The sequence below is a fragment of the Coturnix japonica genome, chromosome 9, assembly GCF_001577835.2.
Source record: "Coturnix japonica isolate 7356 chromosome 9, Coturnix japonica 2.1, whole genome shotgun sequence".
Lineage (NCBI taxonomy): Eukaryota > Metazoa > Chordata > Aves > Galliformes > Phasianidae > Coturnix > Coturnix japonica.
This window is the reverse complement of record NC_029524.1, coordinates 15,118,297-15,136,922: the sequence shown is the minus strand read 5'-3', so window position 1 is coordinate 15,136,922 and position 18,626 is coordinate 15,118,297. Positions and strand designations below refer to the sequence as shown.

The following is an 18,626-nucleotide window of genomic DNA, read 5'->3' as shown; positions in this document are numbered from 1 at the left end:
TTCTGCTGTTCTGGGAGGCAGCAGGTGAAGGAGAGCTGCAGAAGCTGTCAGGAGTTTGGCTCTTTGATCTGCTGCCTGGTGAAATCTCCAGGCACTGTGCCTTGCTCTATCCTGTGTCTTTTGTAGCTGGAGCTACTTTTGAGTCAGTCAGCAATTACATTTTGTGTTTTCTCTTTGCTACTGATCTAATGAAAGCAAGGCTGGTATAGGATCTATTGTTAAGTATTTGTTTTTCTTGGAAAAATGTTTGCCCTCACTGAAATGGGGGTAAAGTGTAGGCCACAGAGTGATAGATCTCAGTCCTGCTCTGCCATCTAACACTGTGCTTCCAAGACTGTTTTGCACGTGTTTCTTTTGCTCTAAGCTCCAGGTCTCAGATCCAGAGATGAACTGAAATTGCTGCTAACAACAAAATGTTACAGCTGATAGAGATATCCACTGGAACCAGATTGTAGAGAGAACATTCAGGTTCTACAGAAAGAAACACTGAATAATTTTCCTTGGATGTGGAAACAGTTTTCTGAAAAAGTTTTGAAAAAAATATAATTGTGGACTAAATTTGGACTGAATTGCTGATTCTGTGAGTGTTCTGACAGCTATCACAGAATTCTGACCTTCCTGTATCAATATTACCAGAAAATCTGAAGGGAGGGACAGAGGTTCAGAATTTGTGGGGCTTTCACCATGTTTTCAGAAGCCCCGCAACGTGACAAAATACATGCAGAGGATGGTCACAAGAGAATGGGGAGCCATTCATTAATGGTACAGCTCTGTTAAGATATCATGTAAATATATATTTGTCCTGGAAGCTTGTGATTATACAATCACACATTCCGATCTCTCCTTTCGATCTCCTGATGCGATCTGTCAGTTCTGTTTCAGCCAACAGAGGCTTGATAGCAGCAGAGGGTGCCAGGCAGCAGAGCCCTTCCCATGCTTGGTGCTGTGAAGGGCACGTCTCCCCCACACAATGAAATTGAGAGCAGTGTAACTTCTTTAATGCAATGTTCCTGAACTAATGCGTCTCCCCATGAAGCTGCGTGATGACTTCAGCCTTGGCACCACACCAGAGCAGCCACGCTGCTGTCAGGGCCGCAGCACTGCTCAGAATGTGAATGTGCTGCTGCTGGTCAGCACTGCTGATGGATTCTCCCCATGCTGTCATGCCAAGCTGCCCGCAGGATTTACGTGTAAAAGGCGTTTCAGCAGTGAGAGACACATCACAGATCAGGCTGTGCACTGATGCATAGATTCTGAATTATGTCACAGCCCAGAGGGCTCGTCAAACATCAGCTGAATCCCCTATTAAGCCCTAAGTCAAGGCAGGTGTTCCCAAAGGTACAAAACAGCAGGAACCCACCACTGGTGTCAGCCACTGTGCTCACATCCTGGGAGCAGCTGCACAGTCCTCCAGCACCATCGCAGCTGCCTCCAGCACTGCTGAAGCCATCTGGGCATGCTGTGCCATGGGCTGGGAATTCTGTGCTGCATCCCTGAGGCATGGCACCAGAGTTCATCTTTTGTTATTCCCCCCTGTGGTTTGGCACAAATAAATAAAAGCTGGAACTAAAATGGCAAGCATTAGGCTTATAAACTCTGAGAGAAACTAGTCATAGGAAGGCAAATTGAAATTAACCGGGCTGAACAACCGACAAATCAATAGGATTATACAGGGGTCACAAAAAGTGATGGCTTCATTCTGCTCCGTGACCTTTTATGAGGACAAGCTTGGGGAAACACATGAGGCAGAAAAGAATCTGAGCTCCAGTTAAATAACGATAACCAGATGTTGTTAGCAGGTGCTGCAAGCCCAAACAGTGGGATTTTGCTGCATGATGTCTCATTTGTCGGAATCAAAACATTGACTCGTTCTGAGGCCAGAGAGATGCAGGTGGCTGAGCTTCCAAATGCTCAGTGCCTTCTCATATGCTCTGGCTGGGATGCAGAAGGAAAGAATTTCTTATCAGCAGACAACTGATCTAAAAATAACTCCCTCAAACGGGCTTTCAAGCTTCTTTTGTAGGTAGGTATTAGCAGAAGGAATTCTATGACTGCTAAAACAAATAGTGTTATTAGACATTTGCAGAAGGTTCTTGGTTCATTGTCCTTGGTAGTTTATATTATGGCTGCAAATTACAACAATATTCAAGGCTGCAAACTTGCATGAGCTATTGCTGCTGGAAGCAGCGTCTGCAGGACCTGCTGTATTAGTAGAAACAGAATGAAATGATTTTGAGTATGAAATATAAAATTGTTATCTTCGCAGTGAATTATAGTGATTCTCATGTGTGTCTGTGCATATGTACACCGAAATCACAGATGACTCCATTTCTGGAATACTCCCAACTGGTATGAGAACTTTTAAATAAGCCAGGCAGTTGTTTGTTTCCTAAAGCTAGTGCTGAATCAAGAGTGAAATCTAGATCCAGGTTTATAAATGGGCAGATGTTGGCTTGGAGTAATGTGACTGACTGTAGGGATCACTGGTAGCTCCCCCCAGAATATGTTCCCTGATAGTCCAGGGAAAGAAGTAACTCACACGTTAATGAAACCTTCTGACTATGCTTTGGTTGTACTCTGGATGAGCTGTGACAAAAAAAAGGAAAGCAAGAAACTGGGAATCAATCTGTTTCCTGGAGATTTTAAAAAATTGATGAAATACAAGAAAAAACTGAATTCAACTGGGGAAAATGCCAGCCATTCTACCTAAAAGAAAATAACAGTCAAGATTTACATATTCACTTTTGTGAGGGACAAATCTGTAGAGCAGTAACGTGAAGGACAGAGAAATGGTTGAATTGCCTGTGCTCATGCAGCATCAGTCAGGAGGTAATTGTTAATCTCTGTACGACTGATAGGAGAACGTGTGCTTTTCCAGGGAGAACATTACAACAAACAAGTTGAAGGTCATTCAGTGTGGAGAAGAAAGAATATTGAGGGATTTTTGAATAGACATAGAGGGAAAGATTGAAGTGGACTGATATTTATAGCTTGGTGAAAGTCTATTGGTGGAATAAGCAACAAGGAAGAAGAATTATTTGGGATGTCCTGGGGCAGATGAGTGCTGAAAGGAAGAGATGAAAATATTCTGAATTCAAAGATTAAAACTCTGATACTGAAATGAACTAGATGGTGTAAAATTCTTTCAGGGAACTATTTAAGCTTTTTTGTTTGAAGACTTGGACAGTGTCTTGATTAAATGCATTTCAGCGAATAATTTATTTCTATTAGCATCAGGACATGACCTTCACACAAACTCCCATTAGTTTTGTATGTGTCTTATGAAGCAACAGCAGGGACTGGGCTGGCTGTGACTGCCTGGCGTGGCACAAGGCAAACCCCAAACAACTGCCGTTCAGACCCATGACAGGACCTCATACCAGCCCAACCTTCACAGGCATTGTGAGTATCCTGAGTCCTTTAAACTCATAGATCAGCTCAAATTAGAATATAAACTAAGTCAACTCACTTTATCAATAGCCAACTCAAAATGAGCACAAAGATAGTCTGTCATCCTTTGCTGTTTGTGCATTTGCAGAGCGTAACTTTCTTTCCAGAGTTACTTTCTTCTCTGATAGGAATCTTCTTCATGCGAGCACCCTAATCCTATGTAATTACAGACCAAATCATCTGAGGTGATTACCAGGAGGTAGCACAAAGTTACACCACCTTTCTGTGGGTTTTGTGTCCTAGGGTAGGTGAGGAGATGATCTGCACTGACAGGATCCTTCTAGATTTCCAGTGTGTTTCACGCTGTGGAAATGTCCTCTGTTTGTTGTTTCTCTCTAGTGTATTCTTTGTTAATGTCAATATGGGAGTACAGTGTGCCTGAGAGTGAATAATGACTCTAAGATGATTAACATGTTATTATTAAACTATGGGATAATCACCATCCTGTCAAGTGTCAGTGCAGGCGCTTCATCAGCCCCCATCTGACTGCAGCACCCATGCTTAAGTCCCAGGAGCTGTCTCTGATCTATGGAGAATATCTTTCATGGTCAGCTGCTAAAAGTGAATGCTGTGAGCTTGTTACAAACATTGCGAGGAAAACAAAGGTGAATAAACACTGCCAAGACACTGAAACATGTTACTGATTTGTACCATTTGGAATAAACCTAAGGTGACTTTTCAGATGGGGAAGTTCTGCCCCTCCTGTTCCTTTGGTGCTACTTTGAACCAGGTCTTTTCACGGAGCCACGTGAGACTGAAGATTGATAGAGGCAGACTGTGAAGTTCAGATTGCAGTTCACCTGCTGATAGCGTTTCATTTCTACCATCCTGCCACCGTGCTTTTCAGCTGTGAGATCCAAGGTGCAGGATTAGAGAACAGTGGCTTTCTGCGCTGAAAAATTGTTTGTTTTGTTTCTTTGGGTTTTGCCACGGAGCTGGCATTTAATCACTGAGATGTGTCATGCTGCTGAGCTGCATGAGGGCTTGATGTACCGAAGGATGCTCCCCTCTGTAAATGTAAAATATTCATGCTGTATATTTCTCTATCTTAAGATTTTCTCCAGCGATGGCTTTCCTTTTCTCAAGCTAAATAACAAAGAAGTGTCTGCACTGCAGTCCTGCTGTCAGTGAAGATAAGTAACTCTTGTACTCTTATCTTGCTATATTAATGTTTTCCCCCTTTCTGATCATTATTTTAAAGTATGAAGGCAATAAGATGGATTTGTGAATGGCAGTATCCAAGCTGCCACTATTTCCCGCTTTTTGTGGCTTCTAACATAGCCCCTAAAGAGACCAAATGTCCATTTCATCTCTCAGCTGTGTGAGACTCAATTTCTGAAGCAGAATAGAGAGGGTTATGGACCATTTTAGCTACTAACAGGAACACAGTACTGCTCTGAGTCTGCAATTACAGACTATCTTAGACTATTCATTATAGCCCTCTTGTTTTATTTTAGTAACTTGTTATATTTTAATACCTTGTTATATTTTAATACTTCCATTTGTCCCGACTGTAGACACTATGTATCTTAACCTCTTTTTTTCCTTGTTCTTTATCCTACCCTTATTTGGTTTTTGGCTTGGTTTATCTTGTTGTTGTTATCTTGGACAGCACTTTATTACACACGGTTTCTCAGACTGTTTCTGACCATGCGATGCTGTGACTGTTTCTGTGCAGCCCATTGCTCACAAGCAGGCACTGTTAACTTCAGCACAGCAAGACTCTCCCCTTCTTATTGGAGCCCAATGTCTAAAGGACCCCTGAAGTATCAGGAGAAACCTTTCTCACACTTTGAAATGTCCAAACCTGTTCTGAGTTGCAGGCATCCCAAAGGCTGTCTGGATGCAGAACTGCATTGAAATTTGTTGGTTCTGTAGAAAAAAAAAGTTCCTCGTGTCTTTGAGAGCTGACATGGCAATTCAACCATATTGGCATGCAATGTTTACAGGGCCATCCAGCTCCTGGATTATTGAGCTTTTGTTTAAGCTATAGTTGTAGTTGTGCTGTCCAGTAGAAACCAAGTTCTGTCGCACTTTTTGAGAGCATCATTTTCTTCTAAATCTTCAATTAAATGAAACGTTGTGTTGAAGTTCTCATTAAGTCTCGCTGTCAGCGAAGATGCAAATTAGAACTTGACCAGACTGAATTCTGCTTATCAGGATTTTGGTGATGGCTTTTTATAGAGACTGTGTTGACATTTTGTGCAGATGGGAAATTTAGATTCCTTTCTCCCACTTACTGTTCTCCTACACACGTACCCACAGTCCCTCACGTATAGAGCTGTCAGTAACAGGAGGATCACATCACCACAAGTACAAGAGGGGAGTTTCAAACCCCAGTGTTTTACATTTGTGTGTTTATTCTGCACTCACAATCAACTAAGCACAGAGTTACATCTGTAATTAGACGTGACAGCAAACAATGCCATTTACATATGTAGGAACTTTGTAAATTATCATTCTTTCTTAGGGCAGAATTTTCAAAGGTATTTACAAGCTTAACCTACTTATTTGTTTTTGGAAGCAGTGCTTGGCACCACCCTGTGCCTTGAGCTGCCAAATACCTTGAAAACAAATAGGAGGAAAAAAAGATGAACAGAACACGAAATTTTCACTTCAGTCTGCTCTGCATTAGATTTGAAATATATATTATATAAAAAAATAAAGAGGAATTCAGCCTCTTGCTGCACTTCAACATAGGTCTCTCATTTCAGTGATTTTACCTGCATGTGCAGACAGCTTTCTGTCTTTATATTGTTGTTGGTTTTTTGTTGTTGCTGTTTCCTTGCTTCTCCATTGGATTTCATTTGTTGAAGACTTTCCATTTTCTGTGAATCTGTATTTGAGTTGAACTGCCTTAATAAGACACATAGCCAGAGAAAATCAACAGATGTATGTTATTTACATTTCGGCAGCTCCAGCCAAAGTGCCTGCGCACTGACACTCAATTGCACTGATGTGCTGTGATTAATGCTTTCCTAATTGTAGACAGCAATGCAAGCACAGAAATTTTAATGATAGATTTCTGACTTCCGTGGCTGACCTGAAGAGTGCTGAAGTTAAAGCCAGCCCTCAAAATCTTCATCCAAAATCCATCAGAGGCACAAAACTTCCCATTAAAATCAGTGGCAGTTGTGGCTGTCACAGCCTTTCTAAATTCTCCCATGAGCAAAAAGACAACAGATTTCATTTGCTGCCTGCTATTAAAAGTGTGTGTTGATACAAATTGGAAACCTCTACTTAAGTTACAAACCAAATGATATTTATAAATTTCAGAGCAGATATGCATATATTTTTTTAATGGAATGTGAAGTTACTTGCAAATCAGTTCAGCTTTCTGGATTAATGCTGTGAGGGATTTGCCAAGTGTTCAAAGAAACAAACATCATATGCATACATCAATTTGCTATTTTGATCTCCTGTGTTGTGGGTTTGGTGTCAGCCTTTCCCAGGGAACACCAGACCTTCTGTCAGAAGACCAATGGATGTCTTTGCTACACATGAGAGTCGCTGTTCATGGCTGTTAATTTTGGAATTATAGCATCTCTGGCTTTCTGTGGATGAGTTGTATGCTTGAAGTTAAAAGTCTTGTAGTCATTGCAGACTGGAGATCAAATATTGTCACTGTATTTTATGTGCTGGAACTAAAGTTTCGGGTTGTAAGGAGTGATCTACTCTGCTGAGTGGAAAGCTGCAGTGATGTAATGATTTCCTCTAAGGCTCTGAAGCCACAATGACTCCCTTGCTACAAAGCAGCAGATACCACCAGCCTACGGACTGTGAGAGGCTGGGGAGTTCATAGGAAGCACAGAGATCTGTCTGCTTAGTTTACCGTCTGCTGAGTCCCTCATGTACCAAGGGAATTTGCTCTGTAGGAAGTATTTCCAGATACACTGCACAGGTGGGTGTGCACATATTGTCTGTGTCATGGTTATCACTAAATTGCCTGACTGAGGTTCCTGTTCAATAAGTAAATCTTCACACACGACAGCCTGCTTTTCCACGTGCAAGTGAAACAATATCAGTCAGTGTTTCCTTCAGCAACGTTTTCAGTTTCACCTGAACCCTTCCAGCGCTCGTCACTAATCTGCAGACACGGTGCTGCACCAACAGCACGAGCAGTAATCCCTGCAGCCACACAAAGGCTCAGCAGTGCCTCTGCCTGCAGAGTTTGACAGAAATTGCTGAAAGTCGCAGGGGGTGCTCAGTTGACATTTCTTAACTATTATTTCTTCTGTACTCCAGCAGCGTCTAATTGCTCATTCAGAGCCCGGGCAGTTTCCACAGTCCATCTCTGCATAATTGCTACATGCAACCAAGTGTTCTTTGTCTGCACAATTACACACATCTGAGAAGTGCAAAGTCCAGGGCAGCACAGCCAGGTGCCAGGTGTATCTCCGTGAGTCTGCCGTGAAACCTTACTCCCTGTCACAGACCATGCCAAAGTTGGGCTTAGGATGAACATATTAAAAAGGGAAACGCTTGAATGTGCCCAGCCTGGGTTGTACAGCCACTCAGTGTGGTGTTGTTTTCACACCGCCTCCATCATAGTTTGGTGGTTCTGTCTGCAGACATGGTGTTTCTCACAAAGGAGAGCTGCTAGCTGGCTAGCAATTATTTTGCACTGAACATCCCTCCCCCATTCTTGAACTAAAATAGTGCCTCTGCTATCACTTCAGCTCTGAACAAACCCTTTGCTGCCTCATAAATGATCAGAAAGGTTGGGCAGCAGGACTACTTCAGGTAGAGCCTCCCAGAAACAACTCCAACAGAACGACTGGGGGCATAGTTCTTCATGTTAGTTCTCATCGATACCATCAGTTTCATCTTTCTTAGCTGAGAGAATAAATTTAGTTGAACATTCCACTCGCATTTGGAGAAGGCTAAAATTTACCTCAAATCTGCTCAAACTTTGCAGAAAATAACCCTTTGAAAAGCGTGATCTTGGAAGATCTAGTCTTTTTGTCAGTGATAAAATGTGGTTCTTGACACAAAATCTTTTCTTCTATGCAATTTTCTTGTAAGCTTTACCACTGATAATGTATACCTGGGAACATGGAAAAAGCAGCTTGACCTTGTTGCTTTCAAGCTGTGCTTACTGGAGTTTGATGAAAATCTGCTTAGTGTTTCACATATCCGCTTTAAAATTCTTTCATGCTGATCAGGTTTTGGGTTGTTCGCTGTAAGCAGGACCCCAGGTTCAAAGGTAGCCTGGTGTGAAAGTATAAGCTTTGTGCTGAGAGAGCCGCAGGGTACATGATCTTAGAAGCAGCCTTTTATCATGCGGTGAGCTACTCTGTCAGAACATTTACATTAACTCCTTTGGCCAGGGCTGGCTTCAGAGTGCCTGGAATGCTGCTCTATGAGTGCAGTGATGTGTCAGTGTCCCTGACTTGCTCCTGCTGGAGCAGGGAATGTCCTGCACACCCTCTGCCTTTGTTCAGTAGGAGAGGAAGCAGCACTTTTTCAGGCAGTTCTAGAAGTCAATAGAACTGAGGACTGCATGGAGTGTGCCCCAGCCCTGGGCCCTGGAGTCTCTTACACTGCATTTATGAAGAAAAACAAGCGAAATGCAGAGGGAATAAGACCCATCGCTAAGAACATACAGAGATTTTTAATAGCACAGCAAATATCCAGGCAGTGGTCCACGACAAGAAAGGATGGCACAGGCTTGTGTGCGTCCTGAGTGTGACGGAACTGTGCACAGGAGGTTCTTGGCAGCCATGCTTTGCTTTGGATTTCATTCCTAGAATCTGAAAATGAGGGAAGGAAATGAGTTCATGCTCCTATAGCCTGCAATGGCAAAGCTATTTCTGCAGCTGGAATTACATGGTGTGTGTTCTGACCATTTGATTAAGGTGATATTTGTTGTGTCCAGGTAACATCTAGTACAGCTAATTGTATCACTGGGCTGGTTGTTGTTGTTTAGTTGACACAGCATCTCTAAGGCAGATGTCCCTGTGCAATGGCAGGGTAGCACGCGAGCAAAGTTTGTGCTGCAGGCGGTTCTTATTGGAGCTCTTCGTCCTTGCTAATGAGCACACACCGACCCCCGGCCCTGCAGCGGCCCCTGGCGGCCCGTTTTTTCTCTGTTTTTTTCCCTTTTCCGTCCCTGTCTCCTCATCGCTCCCATCCCGCAGCACCGCTCCGCCTCAGGGCGGCCTTCACAGTCCTCCCACCCGCCAGGGGGCGCTGTCCCCGTTCTCTCCTACCCATCTCTACACACGCTCATTGCCCTGTTCTCACCCTTCCGCTTCCGGTGCAGCCGGAGGTGGCGGCATGGAGCGGGACTTGCTGCGCCAGGTGCTGAGTTTCCACGGCCCGTCGCTGCTCGCCCTGCTCCGCTCCGAGCAACACGACAACCCCGACTTCCGCGGGCTGCTGCCGCCCCCGGGAACCGTCTTTGAACAGCCCCGCGGTGCCGCCCGCTCGCCTTCCGCCTGGTGAGAGCTCACAGGGGCGGTTGGGGGCGGCCTGCAGGGCCTGGAGGGGAGCGGGGCCGTTGTGAGCTCGTTGTCCTCCCTCAGGGCCGAGGAAGATGCGGAGCTGGACACCGAGATACAGCGCTTCATCGCCAAGAAGGCGGACCTGCTGTTTGCTCAGTCGTGGAAACCCAACGGGCCTATTGCTGAGAACATCGAGGAAAATGAAGGTAAGAGCCAGTTCCCGGCTCCACAAAGCACCGCCCGAACCTTATGTGTGTGAGCATTATCCAAACACTTGATGAACTCCATTAGCTCAGGGCTGTGCCCGCTGCCCTGGCACTCTGTTCCATGCCCACCGCCCTCTAGGAACCTTTCCCTTGTTCCCAACCTCCCCGACCCTCCCCTCACACGGCTCCTTGCTGTTCCCTTGGGTTCTGTTGCTGTCACCTGAGAGCAGAGCTCAGCACTATTTCTCCACTCCCTTTCAGGAGCTGTGGGCTGCATTGAGGCCCTTTCATCCACTCTGGGCTCAAAAAACCAAGGGACCTCGGTCATTCTTTATATATCTTGTTTTCTAGGCCCTTCTTCCTCTTTGTAGTCTTTGTATTGGTAATGGTTTTGTATTGGTATTGGTTGTATTGCTATTTGTATTGGTAACGGTTGGACTGGATGATCTTCTAGGTCTTTTCCAACCTTGATAATTCTGTGATTCAGTGATTCTTTAGTCCCCCCTTCTCTCTAATAGATTTATGCCCTTCTTGCATTGTGGTGCCCAAACTGCCCACAGTGCTCCAGGTATGTTTAAAAACCCAGTTAAAATCTTTGCTTTTACATTTTCTAGTCCATGCATAAACTTCTGCTGCCACAAATGAATCAGGTTTTCAAACATCTTGCTATTTTGAAGTACTTCATGCTTTCAGGCTGTAATTTGGTCATTTTGGATCTGTGAATGTCTCCTGTGTTGCAGAGTATTACGCTGTGATGCCTCCCCTGGAGCAGTTCATGGAGGTTCCTGGGGAAATCAGGAGAGAATTATTTTTTCGAGACATCGAACGTGGAGACATCGTGATTGGGAGGATTACTTCCATCCGTGAATTCGGCTTTTTCATGGTGTTGATGTGTCTGGGAAGTGGTTTCATACGGCAGATTGATGATTTACAGATCAGTGTAAGATTTGACTGATTGTTTTACAGGCGTGCATTGTGTCTTGTATCTCATAATGCAGTGGTGCAAGTAAAGGCAAAGCTGAGCTGGTAATTGAATTAGTGGACAACTCTTGACTTTATGATGCTTTGCTGAGTCAGCAAGCACTTTCATCATGCTCTGTGCTCAGAATGTGTTACTTGAGAGTGAAAAAGTTCATTGTTTATGGATTTGTAAATTGTAATTTGAACCAAGCCATGCATTTAATTATTATGACTTTCATGTGCGTGAAGATTAAACTTATATTTGTCTGCCTTAATTTTCTGGAGCAAAAAAACCCTTCTGGTTTTGTTCAAATACTTTTATGTAAGTATCTGTACTGGCTTGGTTATTGTTAGCTACGTTTTGCTTCAGGGAGAAAAGAGCTCCCATTTTTTAAAAAGTTCATATACTCGCAGAGTGTTGTTACTTTGTATGTATGTGTTGAGAGATATTAGAGCAGATAAAGTTGTGGGTTGATGGCAATAATATGGATAATTCTGTACTGCAGCCAACTTAGCTCTGTAATTAAACCTCTGTTTTGTGTTATTCCTGCTTTCCTATGTTGTAGGCTCTTTGCCCACTGAGAGATGTGCCTTCTCAAACCAACCATGGAGATCCTTTGTCTTATTATCAAGCTGGAGATATTATTCGAGGCAAGTAGCTGCAAGTGTAATCAGGAATCTGTTTCAGTTTGGAGCCCTCCTTTCTGCTTTATCCTAACTCGTATTGTTTCTGTAGCGGCTGTTAAGGATGTCGATCGATACCACGAGAAGGTCACATTATCACTCTACAGCTCTGCTCTTCCACCCACTCTTTCTAGTACAAAACTAGGAGTGATTGCCTCTGAGGACTTGCCCTTACATTATAGGTAAGAGTATACTGTCCAGACTTTCTACTTTCTGTTTCTATTTCCTATGAGGCTTATTATTGTTATAATGACTTTGGGACTGAAATAGTAAACTCCTTAAAATATACTTTGGTGGGAAGGTTGTAGCTGTCTCTGCCACTTTCAGTATAGCTAAATGGTAGCAAAACTTATGCCTGTAGAAATAAGTGGCTTGTAAGCGGTATTAGGTGTCAGCATGGGCACACATCTTATGAAGCTAATATTTAATGCAGTATCCATCTGTGTTTTGTGTACACTGGTGCTTTTTTAAGGCGAAGCTTGGAAGTTGCAAAAACAGGAGAGACATTTGAAGAGGTTTTGCATCGTTCCCCAGGATTTGCAAATCCATCATTAATTGAATATTTAACAGAAAAACTTGGAATAAGTGAATCAAATCCACCGTCTTTGATGAGAAGTCTTCAAATGTAAGTGATTTTTACACTGTTTATATCCTGTAGCTTTGTTATTCTAATCCCAGCATAGACTTGAGTGTAAGTCGTAGACCACTGATACTTCAGCTATTAATAAGTACAATAAATGTAATGTGAGCCTTCCACATGTATGTGTATGTATGTTTTGATATTGTACACCCCAAGGTAGATGTGAACATGATGAACATGATATCTATACATTTATCTGTGCCGTAGCCATGCTGTTTAAGTAGATCCAGAAAGAGAACAGTTCCTGACTGAGGGAGGGAAGTAATGCATTGTGAAAGTAATATTTAAGCTCATTTGAAATGCATTACGTATCATCATGTCCGTGTTATAGAGTTAAAAGGCAACTCTAACCGTGTTCTTTTTTTTTTTTCATATTTTTATTATTTTTAAAGGAAAAACATCGATGAAGAAGATTTTGCCCCTGCACTGAGGAAAAAGCAATCTGAATCTTGGGCCCTGAATTGGTACGCACTGACTGTTTTCAGAGGTTATTGTAAGACTAGGTCAGGCTTCAGTTTATATTTCCTGAAGGAAAATAATCCATTGGACCAATTTTTCCACAGTAACACTTCAGTTTTGTGGTTGAAATACTTCTTTTGAATTTACTATGTGCTGGGGGGGAAAAAATGGGGATGAGTACTTATTATTTCTGGATGCTATGCTATCAAAAGCAGTGCTTTTCTTAGTACAGTAGTGTTTAGCAACTGCAGTTAAATACATGAAAGATCACTTACAATGATAAATCTTAAATCATGAATAATAGTGTCTAAAGAAAGTTCTAAAATTTAATGTGTAATTTACCTTCTAATAAATTAATTGCTTGCATGGAACACTAATTTCTGAGCTATTGGCAGTAGCAAATCTGTAGGCTGACCATAACCATGTTTTTATAAATATGTTTATCTTAGTGTGAAGGCAGGGGTTGATTGTTTTAAGGATGGGCGCCACGTGGAAGCCATGAATGAGTACAACAAGGCTTTGGAAATAGATCCACAGAATGTTGAAGCTTTGGTAGCTCGTGGAGCTCTGTAAGTCTGCTTGTTTCATTGAATTTTCTACTTTGTGGAAGAAAAACTTCATTAAAACCTGTGCAACTTTTGTGTTGTTGTAGGTACGCTACAAAAGGAAGTCTGAACAAAGCCATAAGTGATTTTGAAATTGCTCTAAAAAACTGTCCTACACATAGGAATGCAAGAAAATACCTTTGTCAGACACTCGTGGAGAGAGGCGAGCAGTAAGTGTCATTAGCACTGTATTTCTGTTTGCTGTGAACAGTTTTTCTTACAGTATTTTTTAATATGGCCCTGCTTAGGGCACAGTTTGCCACCTGACCTTCTTGGGTGTTTATATGTTGGAAATACACCTGCCTGTGGGTTTGCATTTTTCTGCTCTGTCCTAGTTAAAATCTTTGCAAAATAGTCAAGATTTAATCCTCAATATCTTTTCACAGGCAGGGTACCAAGCTTGATTAACATGTTGTGAAATGGCTGAAGATATTCCCATATACATAGGGATGTTGACTGCTCCTATGTATGTAGGAATATATATATTCTCATATGTCTATATATATTTTTAAGAAAGTATTTGTACCAAGATCATGTTTTGTTCAAGTTCTGTGAAATATTTGTTAGCCTCTGCAACAGAGAAATTAACTTCTGAGTGCTCAGGGAATGGATTTGTTAGCATCTGCGTTAAGAATAGACACGTTATTTTTGAAGCTGGAATTGAAATTATACAGAGTATTATTTCTAATGATGATCAGAAAGTGAAGAGATAATGTGTCAATTACTGTTTTATTTTTGTACTGACATGGGATGATGGGTGGTAGGGAGGGATGGAGGGAAGTAGTGGCACTGCTACTGTGCAAGTAAGAAAGGCTGTCCAAAAAGAAACAGACAACATAAAACTGTCAAGTTCTTGTGTATGTGTGTGTATACAGTTCTGAGCTGTGTGTGCTTCATAATTTAAATGTTAGGTTGGAAGAGGAAGACAAACTAATGAACGCTGAGAGTTACTATAAAAAAGCCCTAAGTTTGGATGAGACTTTTCAAGAAGCAGGAGAGGCCTTAACAAAAGTCCGTAAGCGTATACAGGTGATTCTTTACTTTCTCTTCATATAATTAAATGACAATAAATATAAAAAATCCTTTTAAATCTGTTGAACAGAGAGGCTTGAAATGGATAGTTTGTCTTAATTTCTGCTTCCCTTCTCCATAGTTAATCTTTTATAGTGAGCATTATGGCTGTACCTACCACCTCTTGATGACTCCACTGTTTTGCATGGAATAGTAAAGAAATGCCAAACAGTGGAGACGGGAAAAGAGGATAAAACCCTTAACGTTAGCTAAAGGCAGCCAGAGCTGGCTTGCGAGAAGATGGCAAGGGGACAGATCTGTAGGTGATTGAAAGGAAAAGAGCAGGCTGGGAGGATGGACAGATGATTTTGAAAATCGCAGCTTTCTTTTCTCGTATCTTTTTCCTTCCTTCCCTCGCACACAACGTGTTTCCCAGGTGAGCCCTGGTTGATCTTTTGGCTGTTTGGTTTTTTTGTTTGGTTTTGTTGTTTTTTTCCTTCCCCATTTTCTTTTTATTTATCTCCTCTACTTGTGTTGTCTTCCAGAGAGGATCAGAGTAAGGTATAGCACTGAGGAACAGGCTTGGTGTGTTAGTATGCTTCTGCATATAATGAAGTAGAGATGAAGGCAGATGGCCTTAGTTGACACTTCTACAGTTGGTGAAGCCATAATGCTGACAGGTCGTGCTGAGAGAAGGGGAAGAGGAGCTATGACAAGCTTTTAATAAAACTGAACTGCGCTGTAGATAAACAGTGCTCAAATATCAGTAGATATTTGCAGTAGAAAGATCTCGGAGTGTTGGTTAAAGTGAAGAATATTTGTAGCAAGTAGGAAATACTTCATTTTCTTTTTGCATTTTTCTGGTATTACAGTGATTGATGCAGCAGGTGAATGCAATGCTGGCTATTGTTCACGTAGCCTTATCTTCTATTAAGGGTTTCCTTTATTGTATCTGTTATGACTGTTGCTAAGTTTTGAAATTCACCAGCCTTGCTGCTGTTTCTGAACAGAGCTGCTCTTTAGGGGTGTAGGTTGCAGAAGTCTGATCCTTACTAGATTCTAATGGGCTTGTCTTATTCATCTGATACAATCTTGCATTTATACGCATTTGAGTTTGTAGTTCTGATGCTATCACTGTTGTGTTAGAATGGCTGAAACAACGCCCACATGTGTTTTCCTGTAATACTGATTATGTGTTTTTCTTCAATGCATTTTCTTCTGAATTGGACCGTTGTTGCTGTATCTGACACCTGGTGCTGCTCATCACCAACAAACCCTTGGAACATGATTTCTTACGTAAACTATGCATCAAACTGGTCTGTGAAATTGATACAAAATGGTTTGTATGCACACATGGCCAACTTGAACACGTTTTTACCATGGGCTCTGCCACACTTCACTTGTAAACTCCAATAACAATATTTCCCCTCAAACCTATTTTTTGTTTTTGTTTTTTTGTTTGTTAAATCCTCCTGCTCTTTTTCTCCGCGTTGCTAACACTGTGTTTTTCTTGCATCTGCTCCCTTTACCCTTCGGGCTGTGTGTTTCGTGGTGTGCTGGATCACGGGTCCACTGCAATGGTTGGTCAAATACATTTCTAATGGATAAAAAAACTGCGACGTGGTCATTAACAAAAACCTGATCATAACAATGGCCAATGCCAAACTTCTTATTAACTGTCCATTTGGGAATCCTGGTAAAACATCCCTGCTGTAACTACATATTTCAATGGGGTTGGGGTCGTGGGGAATAATACCTGTGTTAACACTTTGAATGAATTTTTTTTTTATGATGTTTGGGTTCAAAAAAGAAATCTTTGGAAATGAGGGAGAAACAAGCTGCAAAAGAAGAGAGAGAGAAGGAAAAGCAAGTAGAAACAAGTGCAGAAAAATTGCGTAAGCTTTTAAAAGAGGAAAAAAGGTAACCTTGTTATATTCAGTACTGATTGTTGAGCATATTAAGCCAGAATGTGAGCTCTTTTTTTTCCAATTAGAGAAAGCACCCCAAACCAGCAAGTTACAAACCATTAAGGGGCCTGTTGTAAATACATGAGTTTCTGACAGCTAAAGCACAAATTAAGTGGAGAAAAATCACAGTGCATAAAGCAGCCCAGTTCCAGGGTTGTGTCCCAACCCAACCGTGTGCTTTTATCAAAGGCTGATGAAAAACAAGCTTTGACACGAGCAGTCAGGAAATTTCCTAATTAAGCCATTATCTGCATCCTAACTGTTATTTTTTCAACATTGGCCATTGTTTAGGCCTTGTGATTTTAAAAAGAGAAGGACAGCAGGTGCAGATAAGGCCACATACAACTAATTTTCCAATGAACTGTCTGATGGTAACATTTGCTGGTATTGCAGCTTTTTATAGAGGTTGTGTGGAACGGATGTTTACAAATACTTTGCGTACATGGTACAGTATTTGTGATGCATGGTGCCATATCGAACAGGAAGGACACTCCATATTGCAGTGCTCAGTGGATTTAATCTGCATTCTTCTGGTAAAGAAATGCCATTTTAAAGTGTCTTACTAGGTCAGGCCCTGTTTCTGTTCATGCCTTACCATCGAATCTCAGCCAGACTATGGGGAGTGCAGATGTTTTCTAGATAAAATGTTTGCCTAATGCTGAAGATTACCTCACAGGTTAATTATATTTTTAGGTTGAAGAAGAAAAGGAAACGATCAACTTCTTCCTCCTCCTCTTCATCCTCTTCTTCATCCTCAACTGATTCTTCATCAGATACATCAGTTTCTTCCTCCTCTTCCTCTGATCACAAGAAACGGAAGAAAAAGCATCGGAATAGGTCAGAGTCATCCCGTAGCTCCAAAAAACGCTCTTCCAGAGCGTCCTCACATTATAAAGATCAGCTTAGGAAGGAGGAGTGTTATTCACCTCCAGCCGATACCTCCGCCTCCTTCCTTAACCAAAATCTGGAAATGGAAAAACTGCTGGAGGGGCAGGACAGCTTAGTATGTCCAAAAACAGAGGTAAGAGAGAAAGACAGACGCTGTTCTCTGTCGAGGACGTCAGGTGATGATGAAGACACTTTTGGAGGTAGGTCTGAAGATTTGAGAGATTCTTTTAGTTCCAGAACTCAGGCAAGTACTAGCAAAACTGAAAGATACCATAAAACAGACAGATTTTTCTCCAGTAGAAGGGGATATTCAGGTTCATATTATAAGTCGGGCGATAAAAGCAGGATGCATTACTTTAGGAGATCGGATTGGGATGCAGAAGGGAGAAGAGAACACTATAAAAAGCATGGCTGGGGTCAGGACAGGTATTACACATCGCCAGCAGGGTCTGACTATTCTGGCAAGTCAATGGGAAAGTACAGATCATATTCTAGCACTCCTTTACATGAAGGTGATAAACGTTATGACAATGATAGGTGTGAGTTAACTCAGCATGTAAATGAAAGCAGGGGTAAGAATAGGGAAAGAAGTTACGAGGAGACCAATAAAACAAAGGAACCAGACGGGGAATCTACTTTAAATGATACAGGACAAACAGAAAGCGGCACTAAGAGAAACTTGCCCCAGAACTTAGTTAACATATTCAATCAAATTGCTGAGTTTGAGCGGGAAAAAGGAAGTAAGCAGAAGAAACAGCAAAGTACGTAAGAGAATGCTTTCAGTTGGATGTAGTTATGAATTTCTATCTGGGTATCTCTTAAGGAAACATGCACGTGAAAAATGACGAGCGGAATTTCTTGTCTTGCAGAATGTCAAAGAGTTCTTAAGGTAAAGATTTGTATGGTGAAAGAGATGCAATGATACCCTACATAAGATATCTATGATCCTTTAAAATCAGATTTTCTTACGCTCTCAAGATGTTCTTGTTCGATATGCTTGGTGTGATGGAATGAAATTATTTGATTCTCTTGGACTGCAGCTGTGGAATGTCCACCAAATACACACTTGAACAGCAGGAATTTGTTTTTGTTTTTCTTCCCCTGGGATACAACCGACTATTTGCATTAAGCTTTAACTTCCTGCCATTGAAGGTGGAAAACTAAATGAAATTCATTTGCCATCAACATATATAACTCATTTGGTCAATAAATTTTCTTAATTTTGTGTCCTGGTTCTTGTTAATGTCGCTGGGCTGTTTGATGCAGGTGCAGTGGTTATTTTGTGTGTAGTTCTAGAGAACTGAACCCTC

At 41.8% G+C, this 18,626-nt stretch overlaps 1 protein-coding gene across 1 annotated transcript; it reads left to right on the top strand.

Moving 5' to 3' along the window:
* Positions 1 to 9,691: 9,691 nt before the first annotated feature.
* Positions 9,692 to 18,541, top strand: TTC14 (tetratricopeptide repeat domain 14). Its single transcript, XM_015871607.2, has 12 exons — positions 9,692 to 9,893; positions 9,978 to 10,102; positions 10,843 to 11,042; positions 11,629 to 11,713; positions 11,799 to 11,928; positions 12,219 to 12,371; positions 12,779 to 12,850; positions 13,295 to 13,414; positions 13,498 to 13,620; positions 14,362 to 14,479; positions 16,272 to 16,381; positions 17,122 to 18,541. Exons 1-12 carry the CDS (start codon positions 9,730 to 9,732, stop codon positions 18,083 to 18,085), a joined length of 2,364 nt encoding a protein of 787 aa, XP_015727093.1. The 5' UTR covers positions 9,692 to 9,729; the 3' UTR covers positions 18,086 to 18,541.
* The last annotated feature ends 85 nt before the right edge of the window (positions 18,542 to 18,626 follow it).

What these genes read in the sequence shown, in the direction of transcription:
- TTC14 (XM_015871607.2), top strand. Translation starts at nt 9,730, where the DNA reads ATGGAGCGGGACTTGCTGCGCCAGGTGCTGAGTTTCCACGGCCCGTCG. An exon ending in GCCCGCTCGCCTTCCGCCTG is followed by an intron (nt 9,894 to 9,977) that starts GTGAGAGCTCAC and finishes GTCCTCCCTCAG; the next exon opens with GGCCGAGGAAGATGCGGAGC. An exon ending in TTGATGAGAAGTCTTCAAAT is followed by an intron (nt 12,372 to 12,778) that starts GTAAGTGATTTT and finishes TTATTTTTAAAG; the next exon opens with GAAAAACATCGATGAAGAAG.